We start from the raw sequence: 22,144 nt of genomic DNA on the forward strand, positions 1-22,144 counted from the left end.
GGATCCATAGAGATCCTAGCGCTATCATGCCCTTGCATTGAGATCCATTGGATCTCATTGCATCCAACAATTACGGATGCCAATAGCATTTAGACCAAGTGCCTAAACCGTGTGGGTGTGTATGTGCTGGTCTTGAGTTCGGTCTTGAGTTCAAGCCTGAGAAGCAGCTCAGGATTCTATCTTCGGGGACGCTATTAGCACTTATAATTTCAGTACAACGCAAAAAAAAAAAAAAAAAACGACTTTGCTCGCGATGAACCTCTGCCCTTGATCTAAAAGAGGCGATCTTCGTGCATCGTCAGATCATGAGTCATCCTACGTCCAAAACATGCGTACATGTGGCGTTAAACACCTCCCCATGGCCCTCCATTGGGGGGAATGGGCCGTGGTTGACCATTCTGGAAAGGAAAGTGGTCGAAAATGGCGAGCGGCCGCCTCTCTCACCTATTTGCCTATACGTCCAGAGTTTGCTTTCTGTGAACACTGCATGAGTTTGGCTGCAAGCCATTTTTTAGCCACGTGGTGGCTTTCCTTCTGGGAATGGCCTCCCTAGCGCATTATTCCCCTATATTTCGAGAGTTTTGAAACCCGAAGTTGTGTGATTTGTTGAGAGCACATTCCCATGCAACCGAAACAATTGTTTCAGAATTTTCGATTGCCTAAAACTGTACATTGCAAGTCTTGCACCATTGTTTCATGAGCTCCCACTAACATCGAGGCTTTGAGGAGGAATAAGCATGGTATTCAGTTTCCCTGTAAGTTCGGGACGTTGTAGCAAAATAAAACCATCGGATTTCCCCCTCAAACATCGCTCCTAATGTCAGAATTTTGGTAGCTGAGAAACTTTCTTCTGTTCTCACGCACCTTGCAATTGTGGAGCCTGAAAAATAGTGGACGCTGAGGTGGGCAACGCTCAACGCTCCCGGGAATGCCCTCTCAGAGAAATGCTTTCTCTGAGAGAAGAGGCGAGTTTCAGGGGGGGAAAGGCCTTGGGCGATTCCCCTATAAAAATTTGGCAAAGAATCCCATAATAATAAGAGAACCCAAAAGAAACAGCCTAGTGAAGAGTTTTGAAACTGAGAAAAATGTTTTCTGTGAACAGTGCATGAATGAGTTTGCATGAGCTTGCTCGTCACTCAGTCTGCGAGCTTCGAGCTACAGAGCACCAAAATGCAGCGTGACAAAGAAATCGTGGACCGCGAGCTCTCACCACCTCCTCGTGATGTTTCTGGTGCCAAGATTGCCGCCAGTTTGCACGACAGCGAACGAATCAATCAGAAAATCGAGTCCTCCACCGATCACAGCCGCACCTTCCCTCACGAGGTTGCCAGAGCCCATCGTCCCCCCGATTGCCTCCCGGCAAAACGCAGCGCCAGCGACATCGAGGAGCTTGTCGTCTGGCCTCCCGTCGTGCTAATAGTGAACACTTTAACAGGTCGCGACCCTCACACGAAAGCATGGAAGGGCCTCGAAAATGAGGAGATTCGTAGCTTTTTGAAAGGAGTCAAGGATTTGGAGTATGGAAGAGTCATCGCCTTGTATGGTCCAAAAGGGAATCGTGGAATGTCGTTGGTGATATTTCCACCTACTCACTTGGGGTTTATGGATGCACAAGCTCTGTGCGAATGCCTGGAGAGAGATAAACGGGGCAGACGACACTGGCAAAAAGTCTCTTCCAATCAGGATGCCATGTATGGCTCCGATAGAGAGGGCCTCGTGACCGCTGATGGGAAAAGGGTTATTTACGGCTATTTGGCAACAGAAATGGACATGATGGTCGCAGATCCTAAAAGGAAAATTGTCAAGAGATGGAGTATGGAGCGCTACAAGGACAAAGTCCTTGCACCAATCAAAAGAATAGAGAGGGTATGTTTCCTGTTTTTCTGATCGCCTCTTAGGTACAACCGCACTTTGTAAGTTCTCATGGCTGTTTCTTTTAGTCTCCTCAAATGGTCGACAGGGCTTTACCGCACTCTATGTTGGATCGTGATCTATCTAATTAACAATAGGGCTGACGAGGAGACGTTGTTAGTAGGAATAGAACGGAAAATGATTACCTCAAAGTACCTTGTATTGTATTGAGGTTAAAAAACTGGAGCAGTAAGTTTGACTGAGCTGGTCTTTAAGAAAAGAAAATCGTAATTAGATGACATTTCAATGCATGGACACAGCTGAGGAAAAGTTAGTGGCAAATTCCAACCTTACTCGAGAAACACAACCAGTGGCATAGATATTACGATGGAGTGATCTACCCACTTGAAGTGGGAGCAAGAAACCGGTTGGTACTTATTTCTTGCTTCGAAGAGGAGTCTTCTTTCATTCTGTCATCGTCTATTTTAAAGAGAATTCTATCTTTGTGTTGCATGCAGTGGTTTGGCTGGCCCTCTACTTATGCCCATCTTACATATGATTTCTCTGAGTGTAAGCAAATCATCTTTGCTGGAATTGTGTGTACACCGTAGTTTGGATGCATGTTTTCACCTAGACAAATTTATGTCAGGCATGCATTGAAACAGTGTATAGCACGGTGGTATCAGGGTCTTGTGTAGTAGAGTGTCTTCTAAGCAGTTTCATTGTTAGAAGTGCTCCGTGTTGTCTTAATTCTCTTGCATCAGGCAGGCCATGCGAATGTGGAAGAGGAGCTGATAGAGTCACATAAGGGACTACATGTAGCACTAGCTTCTCCTTAGGTGGGGCCAGCACTTGCTTCAAGGGAGAAGTTGTAATAAGTGTATATCTATAATATGTATGCCGATACGTCTAACTCTGTGGAAGTATATGCATATAAATGATGCGGAAGCTTTTTGCAAAATCATGCGAGAACTGAAAGACAGAGCAGAAGCCAAAGTCATGCACCAGCAGATGGGGTCTGAAAACGCCCTCCATCTGAAGAGGAGTATTTACTTTACTAGGAAGTCGTACAACGGTGCTCACAAATGTGATCCTTGATTGCCTGAGGAAGAGCTTGTGGAACTAGTTTAGAACCTGCTCTGATGGCTGCTGCTGTGTTGTGAAGATTGGCCCCAAAGGATGGCGTAATGGCTGTGAGTGAGGAGTATCTGCTGGAAAACAAGCTGAGAATAGGTGACTGAAAACTGAGGTTATCTGGCTGCAAAAAATGGAGATTTGGCTGCGTTTGACTGAGGTAAAGTAGTATATGCTGCTGCATGTCTGCATGAATGGGCTGCTACCTGATCGAGTAGAGAGCCTGAATTCTGGAGCTGTGGGCCCCCAAGTTCCGGGCATGAGATGTTCCCAAGAATGGCCAGAAATGCCCTATTTATAGGCAGCATGCGTTGTCAACTGACCTGTTTACTGACCTGATTGGTCAACCTTTGATCGATCATTGATTGACTGGCCACCATTGACTTTGATTGGAAGACCTTTGACTTTGATTGGCTTGTCTTCGGCCTTGTTTGGACACGTTTTGGCCTTGTTTTTGGCTTTGCTTGCCTGCCAGAATAATATATATTTCCATCCAAAGCTATGGACACAATACAAAAGAGAGAGATCCAGAGTCCCACCAATGGTGTGGTCCTCTAATCTTACCACAAGGTCCTTCTCCTATCTGCCAGCTATCTCTAGACTTGAACCTGCGTGCTCCACCTCGAGCGTCTGTAGACTTTCTGTCCAGAATGATCTTCTCAACCTTGCTGCCCTGTGTGTCAGCCTAGGTAGGCAGCCCTCTGTGAGCTAAGTCTGCAGCTCCTCAGCCCAGTTCACCTCCTGGTCATAGGTCCAACTGGTGCTCCTCTGCTACCCCCTCCTGCTCCCTGCAGTGCTGCTTCAGAAGATGTGAAATGAGGCCTGAGGCCTCTCCTTCGATAGCCCCCAAGGGGCTGTCATTCTAACCAGCCCTATAAAAGGGCCTTTGCCAGGCCCTTTTGGGCTGCTTCTATGCTCCCTTTGGCCCGCCATGCTCTGCAATTTCCAGGGCCTGCTGCATGTCGATTTCCTGCCCACGATCCCTGCCACCTGGCTTGCCACACAGGCGCATATCTCCTGGGAATACCCTGCCATCTGCTGCTGCTCCAAATATGCATCTGCCAGGCCAAATCCAAGCTGAGCATCCATAGCCGACTTTCTGTCCATTGGCTTCATTTGTTGCAGCCCCCCCATGGCTCCTCCAGGTACCTCTCTTTTCTTCATGCTTTGATTCCTGCCCACATGGCAGACCTTACCCTGCCCATGTGTCAGTCTCTCAAGACCCAGGTCCACCCCCCCCATGCTCTCCTCATATGGGGGCTTACAGATGGGGACGTGACCTTTCCAACACCACCTAGTGGCTCACAATTGGAAGGTTTACCAGTCTAACTAGATGCCTAGCAGTACATTAGTAGTAGCATGCCACATCATCTATAATGGATGTATGTGACAGAATGGTCCATTTTTGACACATTTTCAACTTGAGCTACCAACTTATGGGAAGATGCTTCATGAACAGTCTTTTTGAAAACCACAAGCTAGAACCACTTGATGAGGAACCTGTAGTTGTGGATGAAAACAATGATGATTGTTTCCAACAATGTTGTGCATTAGTTCAGATACGGCTCTAGATGGACAGCTGAGACTCGGTTTAGGAAAGAGGAGCTCCTTCCATTTCTATAATTACCAAGAGGCCCTGAACATGAACATCATATTGATTACTCAGCCACTAGCTGAAGACAAATTGTTAATGCCAGCTTCATTTGTAATAAATACTATAATGCTAAGTTACAGTAAGTGACAAATGAGTACAATGTGTAGCATTTATCATTGAGAGCTTTGAGTCGGTATCTACCACTGATTCCAAATTCTTTAAGGTCAAAAGATGTTGAGATATTGAGCTTCACTCGTGATGTGCCAGGGTGACCGTTGTGCATTTATGTCACTGACTTGTTAGCTGCAGATGCGGTTGGTACACCGTCCATGAATAATAGCTGGATGACAGCTATCCTTATGTACTCCAGTTCGTGGCTCAGTTAGTATGCCACCTTAGTTAGCTGAGTTTGGTTTGAGACCCACATATAGGGTTCTTCTATTTCTTTGTACAAGAGTTCTTTTGGTTTTACAACTAAGAAGAGCCTCCACCTTTGTGTGTATTCCCCCATTGTGTATGTGAGAAAGCCGCAAGTGAGACTCCTTCCTTCTCTCCCACTATCTTCACATGGTATCAGAGCTTGGTTCGTGGTAAGGAGCTCAAGAAAGCAAACCAAGTTCGCGGTGTCTTGGTAAGAGGATCAGTGTTGCTTTTCTTTTTCGAGTTTGGGAGCAAATCTCTGCAGGTAGCACAGCCGGAAGTGCAAGAGTGCACTGCCTCAGATTGAGACGTCCTTCGCGGTGTGACGAGAGGACAGTATATGCTGCGGGACCGTGGGCAAAGCCCTTGGTGACTTTATTTTTTTGATTCGAGGTCATTTCGAGACCCGTTTTGAAGGCAGAAGTTCTTCGCAGGCACTGAGAAAAAGATCCTGTTTTTGCTGTGCGACCACTGCTCTGCAGGTCGGTGAAAAGTTGTCGCAGAAATTGCATCGTATGCCTGTGCGCAGAGATATTGGGAGTTACAGAATCATCCTTATTGCCTATTCATGCAAAATCGTCACTAGGAAGTGACTGTGTGGTCAAATACCACTTTCGTCAGTTTTGCAGATTTGCCTGTGTGAGACAGAAGCTATGTTATTTGCAGTGACAGAATTTTTTGCAGTGTTCTATAATGGCGTCTAATTCTCTTTCACAGATTGTCACTGAAAAGCTTGACAAGAACAACTTCAAAGCATGAAAGTTTAGAATGACGAATTTTCTTATGGGAAAAGGCTATTGAGAGTTCATTATAGGAAATGAAGAAGAACTAGTTCTTCCTAATGTTCTCAATCAACAGGAAATGCAGGCATTTAAAGGATGGCATAAGAGAGCCAGAAAAGTTATGTATTGGCTGTCTATCAGTATTTCGGATTCTATGATTGTGCATATTTAGGATGTAAGTACGCCAAAGGAGGCATGGGATACTTTGGCAAAAATGTACAGCACAAATACGCAAGCCAGAAAAATGCAGCTCAAGCAGAAGTTGCACAATGTGCAGAGAGAAAATATGAGCATCAATGACTACCACATAAAGGTAAAGAAAATTATAGATGCACTTGCTTCCATTGGGTCGCCAGTGGAAGATGATCTAGTTTCTGTGACCTTGAATGATCTAGGAAAGGATTATGCACAGTTCTCGACATCCATTGTTGTCCGTGAAAATTTTTTTGATTTTGAGGAGTTGTTTGCTCTTTTAATTATTGAAGAGCAGAGAAATAGTGGTGCATCTTCTTCAGGAGGAACTTCAAAAGAAACTGTCTTCTACTTAAATACTGGCACTGGCAGAGGCAGAGGCAGAGGCAGAGACAGAGGAGGCCGATTTGGAGGCCGTGGTAGAAATCAAAATATGCAGCAAACTCAAGAAAACCAGTCCTTTGGAGGAGGACGTGGTAACTCTAGAGGTAGGGGGAGCCAAAGAGGTCGTGGTGGATGGCAGAGAGGCCAAAATACAAACAGTAATGTTGAATGCTACTATTGTGGTAAAATGGGTCATATGGCTAAAGACTGCTACAAAAAGCAGAATGACATTATGAATGAAAAATTGCAGCAAGGCAATTATGCATCCTCTAGTAGACAGGGTGATGACAGAAATGAGCATTTGTTTATGGTGCAGCATATGATCAATTCTGTGACAAGGGCACAATAAAGTAATGATGTGGTATGTTGACTCAGGTGCGTCAAACCACATGACAGGTCATGCAAAATGGATGCAGGATGGAAGGAAAATAAAAAAATCAGGATTTGTGGAGACTGGTGATGATACTGCACATTCTATTGTGCAGATTGGTAAAATTTTTTTGTCTATGCAGGATGGGAAAAAGAAATACCTGTCTAATGTATTTCATGTCTCGAATATCATCAAGAACCTGGTCTCTGTTGGTCAAATGGTTGAGCAGGGCTTGAAGGTCAGATTTAATCCTCATGGATGCTTTGTTGAGGATATGAAAAATAACGGTTGCTTGATAGCAAAAGGAAAGAAGAAGGGCAGGATGTTCACGTTGGATGCGGACATGCTTGAATTGAGCGCAGCAATGTTTGGTGTAGTTGCAGATATTGATATCTGGCATAAACGCATTGGTCATGTTAATATACAGCGACTTAAATCAATGCAGGTTCAAAATATTGTTGCAGGATTGCCTAAATTCAAGGTTGCAGAAATGCATAAGGTATGTGAAGCCTGTCAATTTGAAAAACAGGTAAGGAAACCATTTTCTAGACATGTTCAAGAGAGTAAGAAGCCATTGGAATTAATCCACTCTAATGTGTGGACTACTAAAGCTGCATCTATTGGAGGCTATCATTATTTTGTCACTTTTATTGATGACTACAGCAGAAAAGTTTGGGTGTATTTTATGAAAAAGAAAAGTGAAGTGTTTGGGCATTTCAAAGCTTTTAAAGCTATGGTTGAAAAAGAAACAGGCCTATAAATAAAATGCCTAAGGTCAGATGGAGGGGGAGAGTATCTCTCAAATGAGTTTGCAAGGTTCCTGCAAGAGCATGGCATAAAGCAGCAATATTTATGCAGTCATACCTCACAGTAAAATAGACTTGCAGAAAGGAAAAACAAGCATATTGGAGACGTATCTCGGGCCATGCTAAATGAAAGACCTACCAGATTATTATTGGGCTGAAGCAGTTGCTGCAGCAGTTTACATAATGAACAGGACTTCCACTGCAGCAATACATGGCATGACGCCAGAGGAGATGTATACTGGTAGGAAACCATATATTTCTCATTTGAAAATTTTCGGTTGCATTGCCTATGTTCATGTGCCAGATGAGTTGAGGTCCAAGTTAGATTCAAAAGTTGAGAAGTGCATCTTTATTGGTTATTCTTTGCAGCAGAAAGGGTTTAGATGCTATAACCCTTCTACTCATAAGTTTACAGTGAGCAGAGATGTTGTTTTTGATGAGATGAGCAGCTGGTATAAATCAGTAAATATGATGATTGATGTAGATGCACAAAATGGTAATGCTGCACAGAATTCACAGCAGTAATCACAAAATATTAGTGGACCTGCAGTGTCCTCTAGTAGTGGTTCACATACTTCGCCATGGACAAGCAGATTGAGATCAGGAGAATCTCCTTAAAGTAATGCAGATAGTGGTATGCAGGTATCACGAAAAGAAAAAGAGAAGATAGATCAGTCCATGTTTGATGTGAATGCAGATCACTCTTATGTGAATGGTGAATCAAGTGGCTCAGAACAGAGCATTGATGATGAGTTGGGTATCCCTTCTGTTGTTACACCTGGAGTAAGGAAGACCAAGGATGTTTTGAGAGCACCTAGAAGTGAGCCTACTTTGCGCAGGTCTATCAGAGCTAGATATCCAGTGGATAGGCTGAAATATGATGGATTTACAGCCATTCACTATGCCTATATGGTCAAAGTAATATAGGAACCAAAACCCACTTCTTTTGAGCAAGCCATGGGAAAAGAAAAATAGGAGAAAGTCATGGATGCCTTGGAAGCAAATGCTACATGGGAATTGGTGTCTTTGCCTAAAGACAAGAATGCAATTGGCTGTAAGTGGGTTTATAAGGTGAAGCACAATGCAGATGGCTCTGTGAACAGATACAAGGTAAGATTAGTTGTCAAGGGGTATGCACAGACATATGGCATTGATTATGAAGAAACATTTAGTCCGGTTGCAAGGATGGCAACCGTAAGAGTAGTCATTGCTATGGCTGCATCAAAGGGATGGTCTTTACATCAGATGGATGTAATGAATGCCTTCTTGTATGGTGATTTGTAGGAAGAGGTCTTTATGGAGCAGCCACTAGGTTATGTTCATGCTGTTCATCCTGAGTTTGTTTGCAGGAGGTTGAAGAAAGCCTTGTATGACTTGAAGCAAGCATCTAGAGCATAGTCTGATAAGATAGGACAGTATCTTGTCACTATTGGCTTTCAGATTTTCAAGGCAGATTTCTCACTTTATGTGAGAAAAACAGAGAAATGTATTACGTTGCTTATCATTTATGTTGATGATTTGATCATCACAAGTGATAGTGATGAAGATATCCTTCATGTGAAAATGCTATTGAAGCACAAGTTTGAGATGAAGGATTTGGGAGAGCTGCGTTATTTCTTGGGCATTGAGGTGATTAGATCACCAAGTGGGATACAGCTCTTGCAGATGCAGTACGGATTGGACATGCTGTCCAAATATGGGATGACAGGCTGTAAGTCTATTTCAGTTCCTTTGGAGCAGAATGTGAAGCTGAACGCAGATGCAGGTGAGCTTCTGGAAGACCCTACTATGTACAGGCGCATAGTAGGAAGTTTGATTTATATGACTATTACCAGGCCAGATTTGAGCTATGCTGTTGGATTGATAAGTCAGTTTATGCAGGCTCCAAGGAAATCGCATTTGGATGCGGCTAGAAGCATGCAACAATGGCTGCATGTGAGGTAGCTTGGTTGCATAAGCTACTCTATGATATGCATTAGTCTACACATGGGCCAGTTGTCATTTATTGTGACAACATGAGCAGTATACACTTGGCAAATAACCCAATCTATTATGCTAGAACAAAGCACATTGAGGTACATTATCACTATGTGCGGGAGAAGGTTTTATTAGGTCTTATTGATCTAGTTTATGTCAGCACAGAGGATCAGGTAGCTGACATATTCACGAAGGCATTGGGCGTAGAGAAACTGCGCAAGTTCAGAGATCTGCTTGGTGTGCAGGAATTGGGATTGAGCTCGAGGGGGAGTGTTGAGATATCGAGCTTCACTCGTGATATGCTAGGGTGACCGTTGTGCATTTATGTCACCGACTTGTTAGCTGTAGATGCGGTTGGTACACCGCCCATGAATAATAGCTGGATGACAGCTATCTTTATGTACTCCAGTTCGTGGCTCAGTTAGTATGCCACCTTAGTTAGCTGAGTTTGGTTTGAGACTCACATATAGGGTTCTTCTATTTCTTTGTACAAGAGTTCTTTTGGTTTTACAACTAAGAAGAGGAAAATTGTTTTCAGCCTCCACCTTTGTGTGTATTCTCCCATTGTCTATGTGAGAAAGCCGCAAGTGAGACTTCTTCCTTCTCTCCGACTATTTTCACAAAAGATACTTGTAGAGTATAGAGAAAATGGTCAGTTATCAGCTAAATATCAAATGTAAACAGCATCTGTTACATGTTTACTAGCATTTAATGCTAGAAGATATGAGGGGTCATGTGCGGAAGTTGCATCCCTACAAATCCATCGTAATTTCAGTTATTAATACTCACCTTCGGGTTCAAATGCAATACATCAGGCTGCTCCTCCAATCGTTTGTTGTTGTCCTGATTTCCTCTCCTCTCATCAATACATTCCGCTGCATATTTCCAACAAATTGGTATTAGAGCATTGGCACTCGAGATACCTAGACATGAGGGAAGAGTCTAGAGTGATAATCTATGAAGGATGCAGGCCGACCAGGCTGGTTGGCTCCTTGCTGGATGACCAAACAGGCCAACTAGAGAGAAGAGTCAAGTGATAATCTATGAAGGATGCAGGCCGACAAGGCTGGTTGGCTCCTTGCTGGATGATCAAATAGGCCAACTAGGGAGAAGAGTCGAGCGATAATCTATGAAGGATGCAGGCCGACCAGGCTGGTTGGCTAGCCAACCAAGCCCTTGCTAGACGGCCAAAACAGGCCGACCTGCTTGGTCAATGCTGGTGGGCTGCCCCTTGCCTGTAATTCAGAAATACAGCCTGCCCTCCAGCTCTTCTCATCACAACTGAAGACTATGTTTGGCACATATTTGAGAGTGAAAGAGTCATCTCATTTTTCCCTATTATTTTGACACAGTTTTGCTACTGTCCATCCCAGCTTTTAGTGCAGATCTGAGAGGCCTGCTCTGCTGTAATTCAGACAATTTATTTCCAGCTTCAATCCAATCTTTTACTGCACCTGTTTCAGTCAATAATTTGTGGAATTGTTTGTCCACAAGCTGCGCTTAAGATCTTGGGTGTTTGTGGACTTCTTTGCTACGGTTTGTCGAGGCCACCTCTTTTCACAAAAGGATCGCCTACTTTGTAATTGGGTATGATGACAATTTGTGATCCAAGAAGTGGGAAGGCCCTTGCAAAAGGCTTCATTGAACAACTTGGCTAATATTGCGGGGAGTATTTCCCACCCTAAGGTTTAGGAGTTTTGCTTGAGGCCCTCCTGATCCTTGGCTTTTGACATTCTGTACACTTCTTGATTGCCTCGTTTAGGAGGGCTGTGGTGAAGAGTGTGGAGGTTGTGGGGTGAGGCTAGATTAGGTATGGGCTGATTAGGAAGATCATAGAGTGTGTCCATGTAAGTTTTCCAAAGGCTGCAATCCTTGATAGGATATGGTGATCTTTTTTCTAATAGCTTCATGCAAAATTCTTTGGAGTTACTGATTTAAAGGACACTCAAGAGTTCTTACTTGTGGTGGACCAAAAACTGCCCTTTCTTCCGTCTGCACGTAAATTTTGGCCATCAAGTGACCAACCATGATATTTTGGTCTAGCAATGTGGGGATCCTTAGCTTTGTGAATGGGTATAATGGTGTTTGTGGGTAGAAGTGGGAGGATCTTGGTCATCTTTGTGCTCTAGAATGGCCAGATAGCTACCATAGATGTGATCTAGTGAATTTCGAAGTTGTATTGGTAGTGTGTAGAAGAGGTGATCTATGGGTGTTCTATATATATTGGGGGAGGGTCATGCTGAAAGGTAGTGGTATGCTCTTGGCATAAGGTGGTGTACTATGCGCTTAGATATCTATGGTGTGAAAGTAGAGAATGCCAGGATGTAGTCTACCACATTGTGACTACCTCTGTGTGGACAGCATGCATATCTCTTCGATCCTATCCATCTCTATAGGCCCGTTATATATGAGCAGCTCACTAGTGGTGCATACATCTAGCAAATATCTCCCATACTACATAATGGAAGATCCGGCATGTGTATCAGCTGATTTGTGCCTAGACTCTCCAAGTTGAAGATGTGGCAATGCTTGAGGCATCCCCTTGGAAATCCGAGATCTTTGCATGTGTGGCTCACACTGGTAGTGAAGTCCCAATGAGTAGGACCTCACCCAATTGTTTGTATCTCTCAATATGTTCATGGAGTACCAAGAAGGGTGATATCTATATTCTCCTTGATGTAGTCTTAACATGATCCAAAATCTGCCCTCATATGAGCTAACTCCTCCTCCACCCCACTGTGAGAAGTGCAGCATTGTGGAGCGACAAGGGAGAGAAAACAACAAACAACTCACAGAGTAGAACTGGAAAACAGAGAAAACCAAGAGAGGCTTGTACAAGGATTTTAGGAAAAGCCCCTCTACCATTGGGGAAAACCTCAACTGTGATGCACAACTACTGAAGGCTGAGATGCTTCAAGTGGGAGGGAGGGGGCCTTACTTATGGGTGGTGAAATCATGTTAGTAGGAGCAAACGTGCCATCATAGTCAATCCCCGGTCGCTGCGAGTATCCCTTAGTGACAAGTCGGGCCTTGTGCTTATCCACAGTACCGTCCGAGGTATACTTGGTCTTGTAGACCAATTGGACACCAATGACCGAACGACGCCGCTTGGGGCGCGGTACTAACTCCTAGGTCCCATTTCTCTCAAGAGAATCCAACTCCAGCGGAAGTACCTCTAGAACTTTTTACTTATTCCGGTGGGATCTACGGGGTCCGACCGTCCTCTTCTCGAAGCCATGAAGAAGGGATGTCAGTGACACCCGAGTCACGAAGGGTTTCAATCATCTAACTTGGCCTCAAAAGGAGTAGCTTTAGGAACAACGGAATTGGAGAATGGTTCAAGATATGTACTGCGGTGGCAAGGGCCTCAGCCCAAAGAAACTGAGGAACCTCTCGGTGGGCAAGCATGGTGCGATTCTACCACTGTGCAATTCTTCTGCTCAACAACACTTGCTTCTGAGGCAGTGCCCGTATTGGCAAACTCTCCCCGAATGCCATTTGTCACACAAAACGCTTGTAAAGGATGGAAACATAATTCACCACCTTTGTCAAACTGAAGGGTTTTCACATGAAAGTTAGATTCATTTTTCACCAGGGCACACCATTCCCGGATACGAGAGTACGCCTTTTGGGCCAGAAAGTAGATCCACACAAACTTGCTAAAATCATCTACCAGCAGCATGAAATAGAGAGTCCTGCCAAGGCTGGCAACAATCATAGGTTCACAAAGATCAACGTGGACCAACTCTAAAGGAAATGAAGCGTGCAGTGAGGCTTGCTTCGGAAATGCATCGCGATGTTATTTTCCTTGAATATAGGATCGGCACTGGCCATGCTTGCTGCCCACATCAGGTAAACCGTGGACCATTTGTTCAGGGGCAGCATGTCGGAGTGCATCAACATTCAAGTGACCAAAACGAAAATGCCACAGGTCACCTTAAATAGAAGACGTGATCAAGGAAATTGCGGACAGAGTGTAGGTGTAGATGCCATGACTTACCGTACCAGTCTGAACAACCTGACCGGTGGCTTTATCTCTGACCTCCACAAAGTGTTCATCAAACAATACTATGGTACCGAGATGACAAGTCTCATAAGCAGACAACAAATGGAATTTGAGAGAGGGAACAAACAATACTTGGGAAAAGTGCATCCCTCCTTTGCCATTTGGAATTATGTCAAGATTGCCTTCACCACGAACTTTGATGACAGAGCTATTGCCGATATAGACAGTCCCCAGGAGATCAAAAAATCCTTTAGCCCAGCTGGAGAAGGACTCGTATTCCGAGATGCCCCACTGTCAACAATCTAGATTTGGGAATCTCTGGCTTGAAGAGCTAGAACCCCTCTCCAACAGAGGAAGCGAGGGAATCAATAACTTCAATGTGCACAAAAGCAGGAGTTATAGCAGTAGAGGAGGAACCGGTACCCTTGTTGCTAGCCCAAAGAGGGCACTTCCCCCAATAATGGCCTTTCTGGCCATAGTGATTATACGATCGCTTTGCCTTAAGCGCCTCCTTCTCTACTTCAATCCTCGTATCAGGGGTTCGACGACCTTGATTCTTCCCAACTGCGGAGCTGCCAGAGCATCGGAGCCAGTGCCATGGGAGGAACTCTGAAACTGCTCCTCTTAATTCAGCACCATCGGCATTAATTCTTCCCAAGTGAGAGTGCTCATCCTGCCACTAGTGATTAGCAAAGAATAGAAGGTAGAGTACTAGGAAGTGAGATGAGAAAGCAAGGTGATGGCCATATCTTCAGACGATATTTCCTTCCCGGCTTGAAGAATCTCCTATTGAAATTCCTGAAGCTCATTGATATGTTCCCGCATGGATGAAGACTTCATAGGATCTAATATCCGCATCTAAACCTGTATATATGTGTGTGTGTGTACATATATATATTTCTCACCAAAAAAGTGTGTACATATATATATGTGTGTGTGTGTGTACATACATGTGCACGTGCACACACACAAACATGCCAAAACGTCGTGGGTACTGAACAAAAACTCCAAAAATTGGGCCAACTATCAGCTTTGAGTAGTGCCTGATTTTTTTGTTCGGCCACCCCATTCTATTTGGGTGTCTGCACAACGGTGTATTGGTGCAAAGTGCCGTAGAGAGAGACCCTCTTGATAGGGGATGTCCTATTGTATAGGGAGGCCAGGTGCTCCCAAATACTCCTGACTGCCGTCATGGGCTTTACATGGTTTATAATCTGAGGAGTACAGTTCAGAAAGATGAAGGAATGTACCCTTGCATTTAGGCGGTAGCCATATTCTCTGCTTCCTTCTGATCCACCTATTTTTCTTCAAGGGGATCTGGCCTTTTGGCTCCTACCAGAATGAAGTCTGCCAGGTTGTGGGACTGTGATACTGACTCCATCATGACGCGCCAAACGCCAAAATTGTTCCCGTCCAGTTGATGGTCTATAGGGAACATGATTAATACGAGAATTTTCACCTTGTTTTCTGCCAATTCCTGTAGAGAAGCCATTGGGACAGAAGTGGAGAGAATGGGGAAGATCGGGGAGGAGTGAAGAAGGGGTATGAAGGAAGAAGAGAGGAGGAAAGATGGAAGACCAGGCTGAGAGGATTGAAGAGAATTTTTCCTTCGACCTCCGCGAAGATGGTCTTCACATAATCCACTACTTCGATCTGAAAACACCCCTTCTTTGTACTCCAAAAGCAGCCCGTACCTTCTCAACCTCCGCTTTGAACAGATCCCAAAAAGCCTCTATAGCTTGTTGGTTCCAGGTCCTCTCCACAGCACAGGTGTTTTAGCCAACCTTTGGCTTCGATACCATGTGAGAAGTGCAGCGGTGCTGAGCGACAAGGGAGAGAAAACAGCACAGAGTAGAACTGGAAAACAGAGAAAACCAAGAGAGACTTGCACAAGGATATCAGGAAAAGCCCCTCTAAACTGTGATGCACAACTGCTGAAGGCTGAGATGCCTGAAGTGGGAAGGAGGGGGGCCTATTTATAGGGTCACCCCCTGCCCCAAACCAACCGACTAGAGGGGGGTAGGTAGCCGACTAGGGTGGCATTTTCTGTTTTTAGTTCTTCCATGGCTTTGCAAGTCACCTCCGGAGTCCCCTTAATTGCTGCACTTCAATTTCCAAAGCATGTACTTTGCTCTCTTGGAGAGAGAGAGAGTGACTTTGAATTTGTGGATAGGCCTCTCTTAGTCTTGCTGGAGCCTTCTCTTAGCCTTCTTTTGGCCAGGATCTGAATGCCAGTGCAACATCACAATCAACAAGCAAGATAACCCCCTTGACTTAGATAAACACCGTTGGTAACCAGGCCTCAAAATTTGTTGGTGAAGCTACAAAGCTGCATGATGAAGTCCTACAAAGCTGCACATTGCCAGTCGTATAAGCCTATGCAGCACTTTTGGTTGAGCTCTTCTTTTCAACCTTCTGGTTCTTGAAATGTGTATCCAGAGAGAGAGAGAGAGAGAGAGAGAGAGAGAGAGATTTTGTATGCGTAGTCAAAGAACTGCTCTACAGGAAAATGATGAAGCAAGGAAGAAGAGAGAAAAGCTGGCTGAAGAAGCAAAGAATAAGTTCCTGGCTGTAGAGCATACTAAGTCAGAGTTTGGTAAAGTGGCAGCAGAGTTCAAGAAGATCAATGAGGAAATTCAGCATAGGAAAAGGGAGGAGGAGGAGGTGGAGGCAACGCACAGAAGAAATGTATGAAAGCTCTTCAGCACTCATCCTATCTTAAAATGTTTTTCCTTAGTTTTCTGTTCTGTTTTCCAATGGTTTTATTGCTGTTGCCGTTCCACACTTATACGTGCTAGTATTGTACTGCCTGAGAGTTGTGTGCTCCAAGGACAAGGGGTAAATACCGCATTGAATCCAAATATTGTACTGCCTGAGAGTTGTGTGCTTCAAGTAGTATTGTACTGCCTGAGAGTTGTGTGCTCCAAGGACAAGGGGTAAATACCGCATGGAATTCTAAATAACCTATAATGGTACCAGTTTCCAAGGGTGCATAGCTCTAGTCAATTATTCAAGTGAGCAAGACCTATGAAGTTTTGCAAGGCTAAAATGTATGGCCATTCATTGCAAAAGTTTTGGGAATTTCAGTTGTTCAGCATTTCTCATCATTGTTAAGTTTATTACAAGGGAGGTCTACACCACACCAGTAGTAGGTGTGTGAGAAAGCTAGAAGGTTTGCAAGAATTGAAGGTTAAGCTCGCAGTGACAAAATGAAATCGTTTAGACTTCACAAGCAGTTGTAGCTTGAATAAGAGATTATGGACTACTTTTTGATTAGCCTTCTCCTTTAGTGCTAGCCTTCGTCATGGCTGAGTCTGCGCTTCACCTCCGGAGTGCCGACAGAAACTCAGTACAAAGACTTTGTATAAATGGATACTCAAGTGTGGATTTGTATGTGTGAGAGCATATTTTTATACTATGGTCTACACCCACTGTTGGGTGCTGATGACGTTAGTGGGGATGTCATAGTAGCTAGTCCCTGCTATGCGTGATGGAGTTTATGGTTTTCAATCTTATGAGTGACTATCGTGAGATTGAAACTGCACTATGTTGTGTTTTTAGAGGATGGGTTTGGGAATGTTCCTGGGTTCATCTAGGCATAAGCTCGCGGAGATTGTAATTTTTCAGTGTGAAACTCTTTCCCTTGCGCAAATTGTAGTCTTTTTTTCCATTTTGTATGGCGTTAATTTGAATTCAAATTATCATTCATGTGCCCCGCTTTATTGACTGCAAGCACTTAGACTGGGGCATTTCAACATAAAGATGAGATTGATATGATGACTGATTCAGCATGGTGCACGAAAGGTTTTTGTAAGGTGTGTGTCTAACATGTTACCGGTCTTTTGAGGCAGTTGGGGCATTTATGAGGCAGTTGGGGCATTTATGAAGTCCCCATTCCTATCAGAGGCACTTTAATTATTATATATAAGCTTCTATCATATTATATTTCATATAGCTACATATTCAAAAAAGCAAAAAAGCGTACTTACATGTAAACAGGTTGTATGTACAGCTGGATGTTTATTTATTTGTATCCAAAGTGCACTATGTTTGGCCCTGGACCTATAGCACGGTGGATATCTGAGTGCAGCCCATCCTCTTGCTGCCCATTCGTTTTTGTTTTTTGATAGTTTTTGACCCCTATTTAACAGGTATGAAGTTTATTATTAGAGCATTCACATAGGTTAGGAGGGATCAACAGAGGCAAAGGAGAGCAAGGCTCAACCTCACATTTCATGTTGTTCACAAACAGTCCCTATAGGCTTCATTTTCATTCTTGTCAGTTTCTTACACATCATTCCTCCTACTATCAATGCAAGTGGATTAGGGACCTTCAAATCGATGCTTCATTGTATGCTTGCACTCTTTGTAGGTGAAGTACTTTTAGCACTTTTACAGGTCAACACCTCATGGTTTCCCTACAGTAGTTTCTGGAAAAATTGGGGAAGAATAGATAAATTCTGAATATTTAAAGGAAAACATTGACCGTGCTCACTACAACAATCATCTTTTCAGGTGTAATTGTAAAAATCAACTTTTGTCCTCGCAAGTGGTTTTTTGTTTTTGGTTTCTTGGCGTTATGATGTGGGCGACATTTAGTGATGTTGGTGAAGCTTCCTCGCTCGGCTATGGAGTCTTGAGGGCCGTGGGGCATCTTTGGTCTTGCGTCGATCGATTCACTAAGGCCCAAAGTTGTGGAATGTCCTAAATATTGCTGGCACACATTCCCATGGGGAGAGTAATGTAAAACAAGTGTCCAAGAATAGAGGGTGGTAAATGTGTGCACAGGAAATCACAAATGAATGTTGAATGCATTAATGAACCTTCCATGGTGATGGTGTTTATATACTGTGGTGCGAATGTAGCTTTGTCAGACCCATCCTGCTATTATGGATGATGTGAACAAGCTACTTCTGAGCATATAGTTCATTAGGCAGACGATCCGGTTGTGAGCGTACACAATGGAACAATGGATGGAACTGACCTCTCATTCATGATAGAGGATTGGACCATTTTGTTGCCTATCTCTCAGCCTCAGTTCCATCCCTGATTCACCTCCTCAGCTTTTGGTCACTCTATTGTCTCAGCCTGATACACAGCTCTTTCAGATCCAACCTGCTTCCCAGCCCTCATTCAACCCCTCAGATCTATTTGAGTCAGCTCAGTTCAACCACTTTCTCCTCTTTTCTGGGCAGATTTACCATCTTCATTTGGCTAATTCTTCACATGGAGCAGAACAACAGATGTTGGTGTTATTCTGTCCCAAATCCATCAGCTCTTCCTCAGGCAGCCCATTCATTTTCTCAACACCTCTTTAGAAGAGGAATAAATAAAATGCTCCTCTCTGAGAGGAGGCATGTTTGAACCCCATTGGATGTTGCAAGCTTTTGATGAATGCGCCATCTTTCAGTTTATGCATGCTTTACGCTTCCTCATCTTTTGTTATGCGTATTTTGCTAAGTTAGGTGTATGGGTGTACATAGTTAGCACACAGATGTACGCTTATCACAAGTTTGTATTTAGTAAATGTGGAGTGAGTGTAATGGAGGCTCTTAACGAGAACCTTGGTCCTCTGATGGGGGTTGGATGCTCCCCTTGAGTCGGCGAATACTATTCTTTGGGCTTTTGATAGTATTTGGTTGCAAGTGCTATCAATCCACGTCCTTTATCAAGTTTTCATTTAAAAGTTCTCTATGAGTAACATCTTGAAGAACTATGTGATCATGCAAGGGTGATGGTTGAGCTAGAGCCTCTCTCAAAAGGTCTCAAATCTGACTTGATGAGTTGCTCGCACTCGTTGTGTGGTTGCTAGTTGAATGCATTGATCCTTCGTGGTGGTGCATTGAATGAAGGGTCACTTCTTGGACAATGTGGGATGCCATAAGATGGGTTGTTGAACAATCTCTTACCATGGGTAACAGTTTGAGCAAAGCAAGGAAGAATGTAAAGTTGTAAAGAGAGAGAGAGAGAGAGAGAGAGAGGTGTGCCTAACATAATTGGATTACAGTTTGAGCAAAGGAAGAAACAATATGAAGCCGAAATTCTAAAGAAGGTTAACGAATTTCAAAATCGAGAAATCGATATAAGAGCACGCCTTCAGCAGAATAAGATTGCAAAGGAGACAGATATTGTCCAGTTTGAACAAAGGGCTCGATGTTTAAAGGATGACATTGATGAAGAGAGGAAAAAACATGAGTAAGTAGAATATATATGTCTTTAAACTATCAAGTTTTACTGTCTTGTCCAGTGCAGTAATCAATGATCTTCTTTGGCAGGCTGAGACTTGCTCAACAAAAACAGATAGAAGTGATGGAACTCATGAAGTTGGATTCAATTGTGCAAGCCAAGATGGAAGAAAAGCTTGCTTTACTTGAGAGCAGATTCTATGAAAAGCAATTGAAGTTGCAGGAACAGCATAATCAACAGATAATGAAGGTTGGTAGTCAGGAGGAAAGTGACTCATGGACCTCGTGCTCTGTGTAAAAAATTCATTGTACATGCATCGGGATATAGTTAAGGCAATGATTTAAACGTATGAAGTCCAGATTTGATGCTATTTCTGTATTCCTGCACACGTGCCATGTATATGTCAATCCAGATGCTATGTGTTTTTCCCTCCGTTAAGCACTGAGGCTTTGGCAAGAAGTCTGATATAGAAGGGAATCCTGATTGGGAATTCTTGATACTTGTGTTGTGGCAACTCTTTGCATTTGATTTCCCCCTTGATGCTACATTATAGAGGATGCTTTAAGTAACTTCCATTGTTACAAGAGTTACTTATGTATTCAGTTTTTTAAATTGTAAATTGTTATATGTCAGAGAGTAACTTTTAGCTTGTGAAGTGAACAGTGTCGCAAAGACATTGCTGCAGAAAGGGAAAGTTTTCTTGAAAACGAGCTGACAGAGTTAGAGAAAATAGAAAAGGAAGTCAAGATTGCGAAAGAAACTACTGTACAAAAGCAACAAGAAGCACAGGTGAGTCCAAAAGCACATGGCTTACTGCTTGTTTTTCTGTAAGAGCACAATGGTATGCTTGAAGCTTTTTGCATACAATGATCCAGTTCTGAAGTTTTTTGTGCTTTGCTAAAGACATTCATGGGAGGAAACTGGTCACATACCTTACTGCAGAAGAAAAGTGATATAATTGGATGCTGGTTAGATTTGGCCTGTATTAATCAATTGGATCTGTGTCTATTTTTGCAGAAGGAGTGCATTGTGTGCTTCGATGAGTTTGGGTTAGAAAAGATGGAGAGAGCCTTGTTCCAAACATGTGGTCATGCAAATATTTGCTCGAACTGTGCTGATGGTATCTGGAAGAATTCAAAAGAGAAGAAGCAGGCAGTTTTATGCCCAACATGCAAGGCTGTCCAGAAAAAGAGGTTCATGTTACTTCCAGCAAAGATTTATTCCTGATAAACCTGATGACTCACTGCATAGTATGCAGATAAGAGGAGGAAACAGTAGAGAAGGAAACTCGCGGACTCATTGCATAGTATGCAGATAAGAGGAGGAAACAGTAGAGAAGAAAACTGGTGGATATTTGTGTATGCAGGGCTGGCAGCTCGTGATGTTGATACCTTTTGCCCAGGTAATGGAATAGAGGAAGTATTTGGAATGGATCCTTTAACAGAGTTTTGACAAAGTCAGTGTGTATCATCATGTGCATCTGGAGTCGTCAAATGGATAGACTTTTGGCACAGTTAGTTAAAAAAATCCAAGGAAATCTGACTTTGTATGGCTGAAGCTCTTGCATGTTGTTGAGTGAAACCTATCTTGCTTCCAAGGATCAGTCTATGGGTTATCGCCTCAAGGCATGCTGGGTATTTCAGAGCTAAGGTGTTGGAACTAGGCTTTAGTTTGAGTGTTTTGTTTGAAACTATGGATTAAGCACTATGGTCTATGGACTATGGCCTAATGGTTTGTCTTGTGAGGGCTTGAAGGGTCACTTACCTTTGGGGACTAGATTTGATTTGATTTGATTTGTGTGTGACATCATCTATGATGTCAGTGAGATTCTCTCGACTGACATGATTAGTGATGTATTTGTGTGCGGAAGACAAGCCATCCTCTGCCTATAAAGTGAGGCTTGTACTTCCCTATCAACATCAATCAACTTCAGCATTTGCCTCCCGCTTTCTCCCCAACTTTCTGACTCTCCCTTTGACCATGATACTTTTACATGGTATCAGAGCTAGTTCCCCCTTGCTTTCCCAGCCTTGGTGATTGATTGCATCGCTAAGGGGATCCATTTGTGATGATGGTCGATTGTGTGAGTGGATTCTCTGCCTTTGCTCTACATAAAATGAATGCAAGTTGTGTGTGTCAATAAGAGTTCTCTGCCCTTATATTTCTGTCTTTTATATTCTTTTCCTTGCGAGCCGCCTTCTATAAAATATCCAGTATTCTAGTTAGGAATCAGGGGGGGTGACATTAGCAATGGTCTCAGCTAATGATCACAAGCTGATTGAGGAAAGTGGCATGGGAGATGTGTACAGTGAGACTGCCTCTTTGTAGTATTGCAGTGGAGTTGGAGATCGGTTAGATCTTACCATTGGTCTTACCACCCTTCATTCCAAGGGTATTTCGGAGCTAAGGTGTGGAAACTAGGCTTTAGGTTGAGTGTTTTGT

General features: G+C 43.4%; 1 protein-coding gene across 1 annotated transcript; it reads left to right on the forward strand.

Annotated features, from left to right (window-relative positions):
• Positions 1-1,051: 1,051 nt before the first annotated feature.
• On the forward strand, positions 1,052-21,259 carry LOC147883172 (uncharacterized). The gene is made up of 6 exons (XM_087399186.1): positions 1,052-1,866; positions 16,022-16,204; positions 19,524-19,711; positions 19,792-19,951; positions 20,366-20,491; positions 20,720-21,259. Exons 1-6 carry the CDS (start codon positions 1,120-1,122, stop codon positions 20,927-20,929), a joined length of 1,614 nt encoding a protein of 537 aa, XP_087255312.1. The 5' UTR covers positions 1,052-1,119; the 3' UTR covers positions 20,930-21,259.
• Positions 21,260-22,144: the final 885 nt, after the last annotated feature.

The sequence above is a fragment of the Dipteris shenzhenensis genome, chromosome 28 (genome assembly GCF_047967505.1).
Source record: "Dipteris shenzhenensis isolate YYH24624 ecotype China chromosome 28, Dip_SZ_1.0, whole genome shotgun sequence".
In the NCBI taxonomy this organism is placed as follows: domain Eukaryota; kingdom Viridiplantae; phylum Streptophyta; class Polypodiopsida; order Gleicheniales; family Dipteridaceae; genus Dipteris; species Dipteris shenzhenensis.

Coding starts and splice junctions, on each gene's coding strand:
- LOC147883172 (XM_087399186.1), top strand. CDS start 1,120: ATGAGCTTGCTCGTCACTCAGTCTGCGAGCTTCGAGCTACAGAGCACC. Junction 19,952..20,365: donor ATAATCAACAGATAATGAAG/GTTGGTAGTCAG, acceptor TGAAGTGAACAG/TGTCGCAAAGACATTGCTGC. Junction 20,492..20,719: donor AAAAGCAACAAGAAGCACAG/GTGAGTCCAAAA, acceptor CTATTTTTGCAG/AAGGAGTGCATTGTGTGCTT.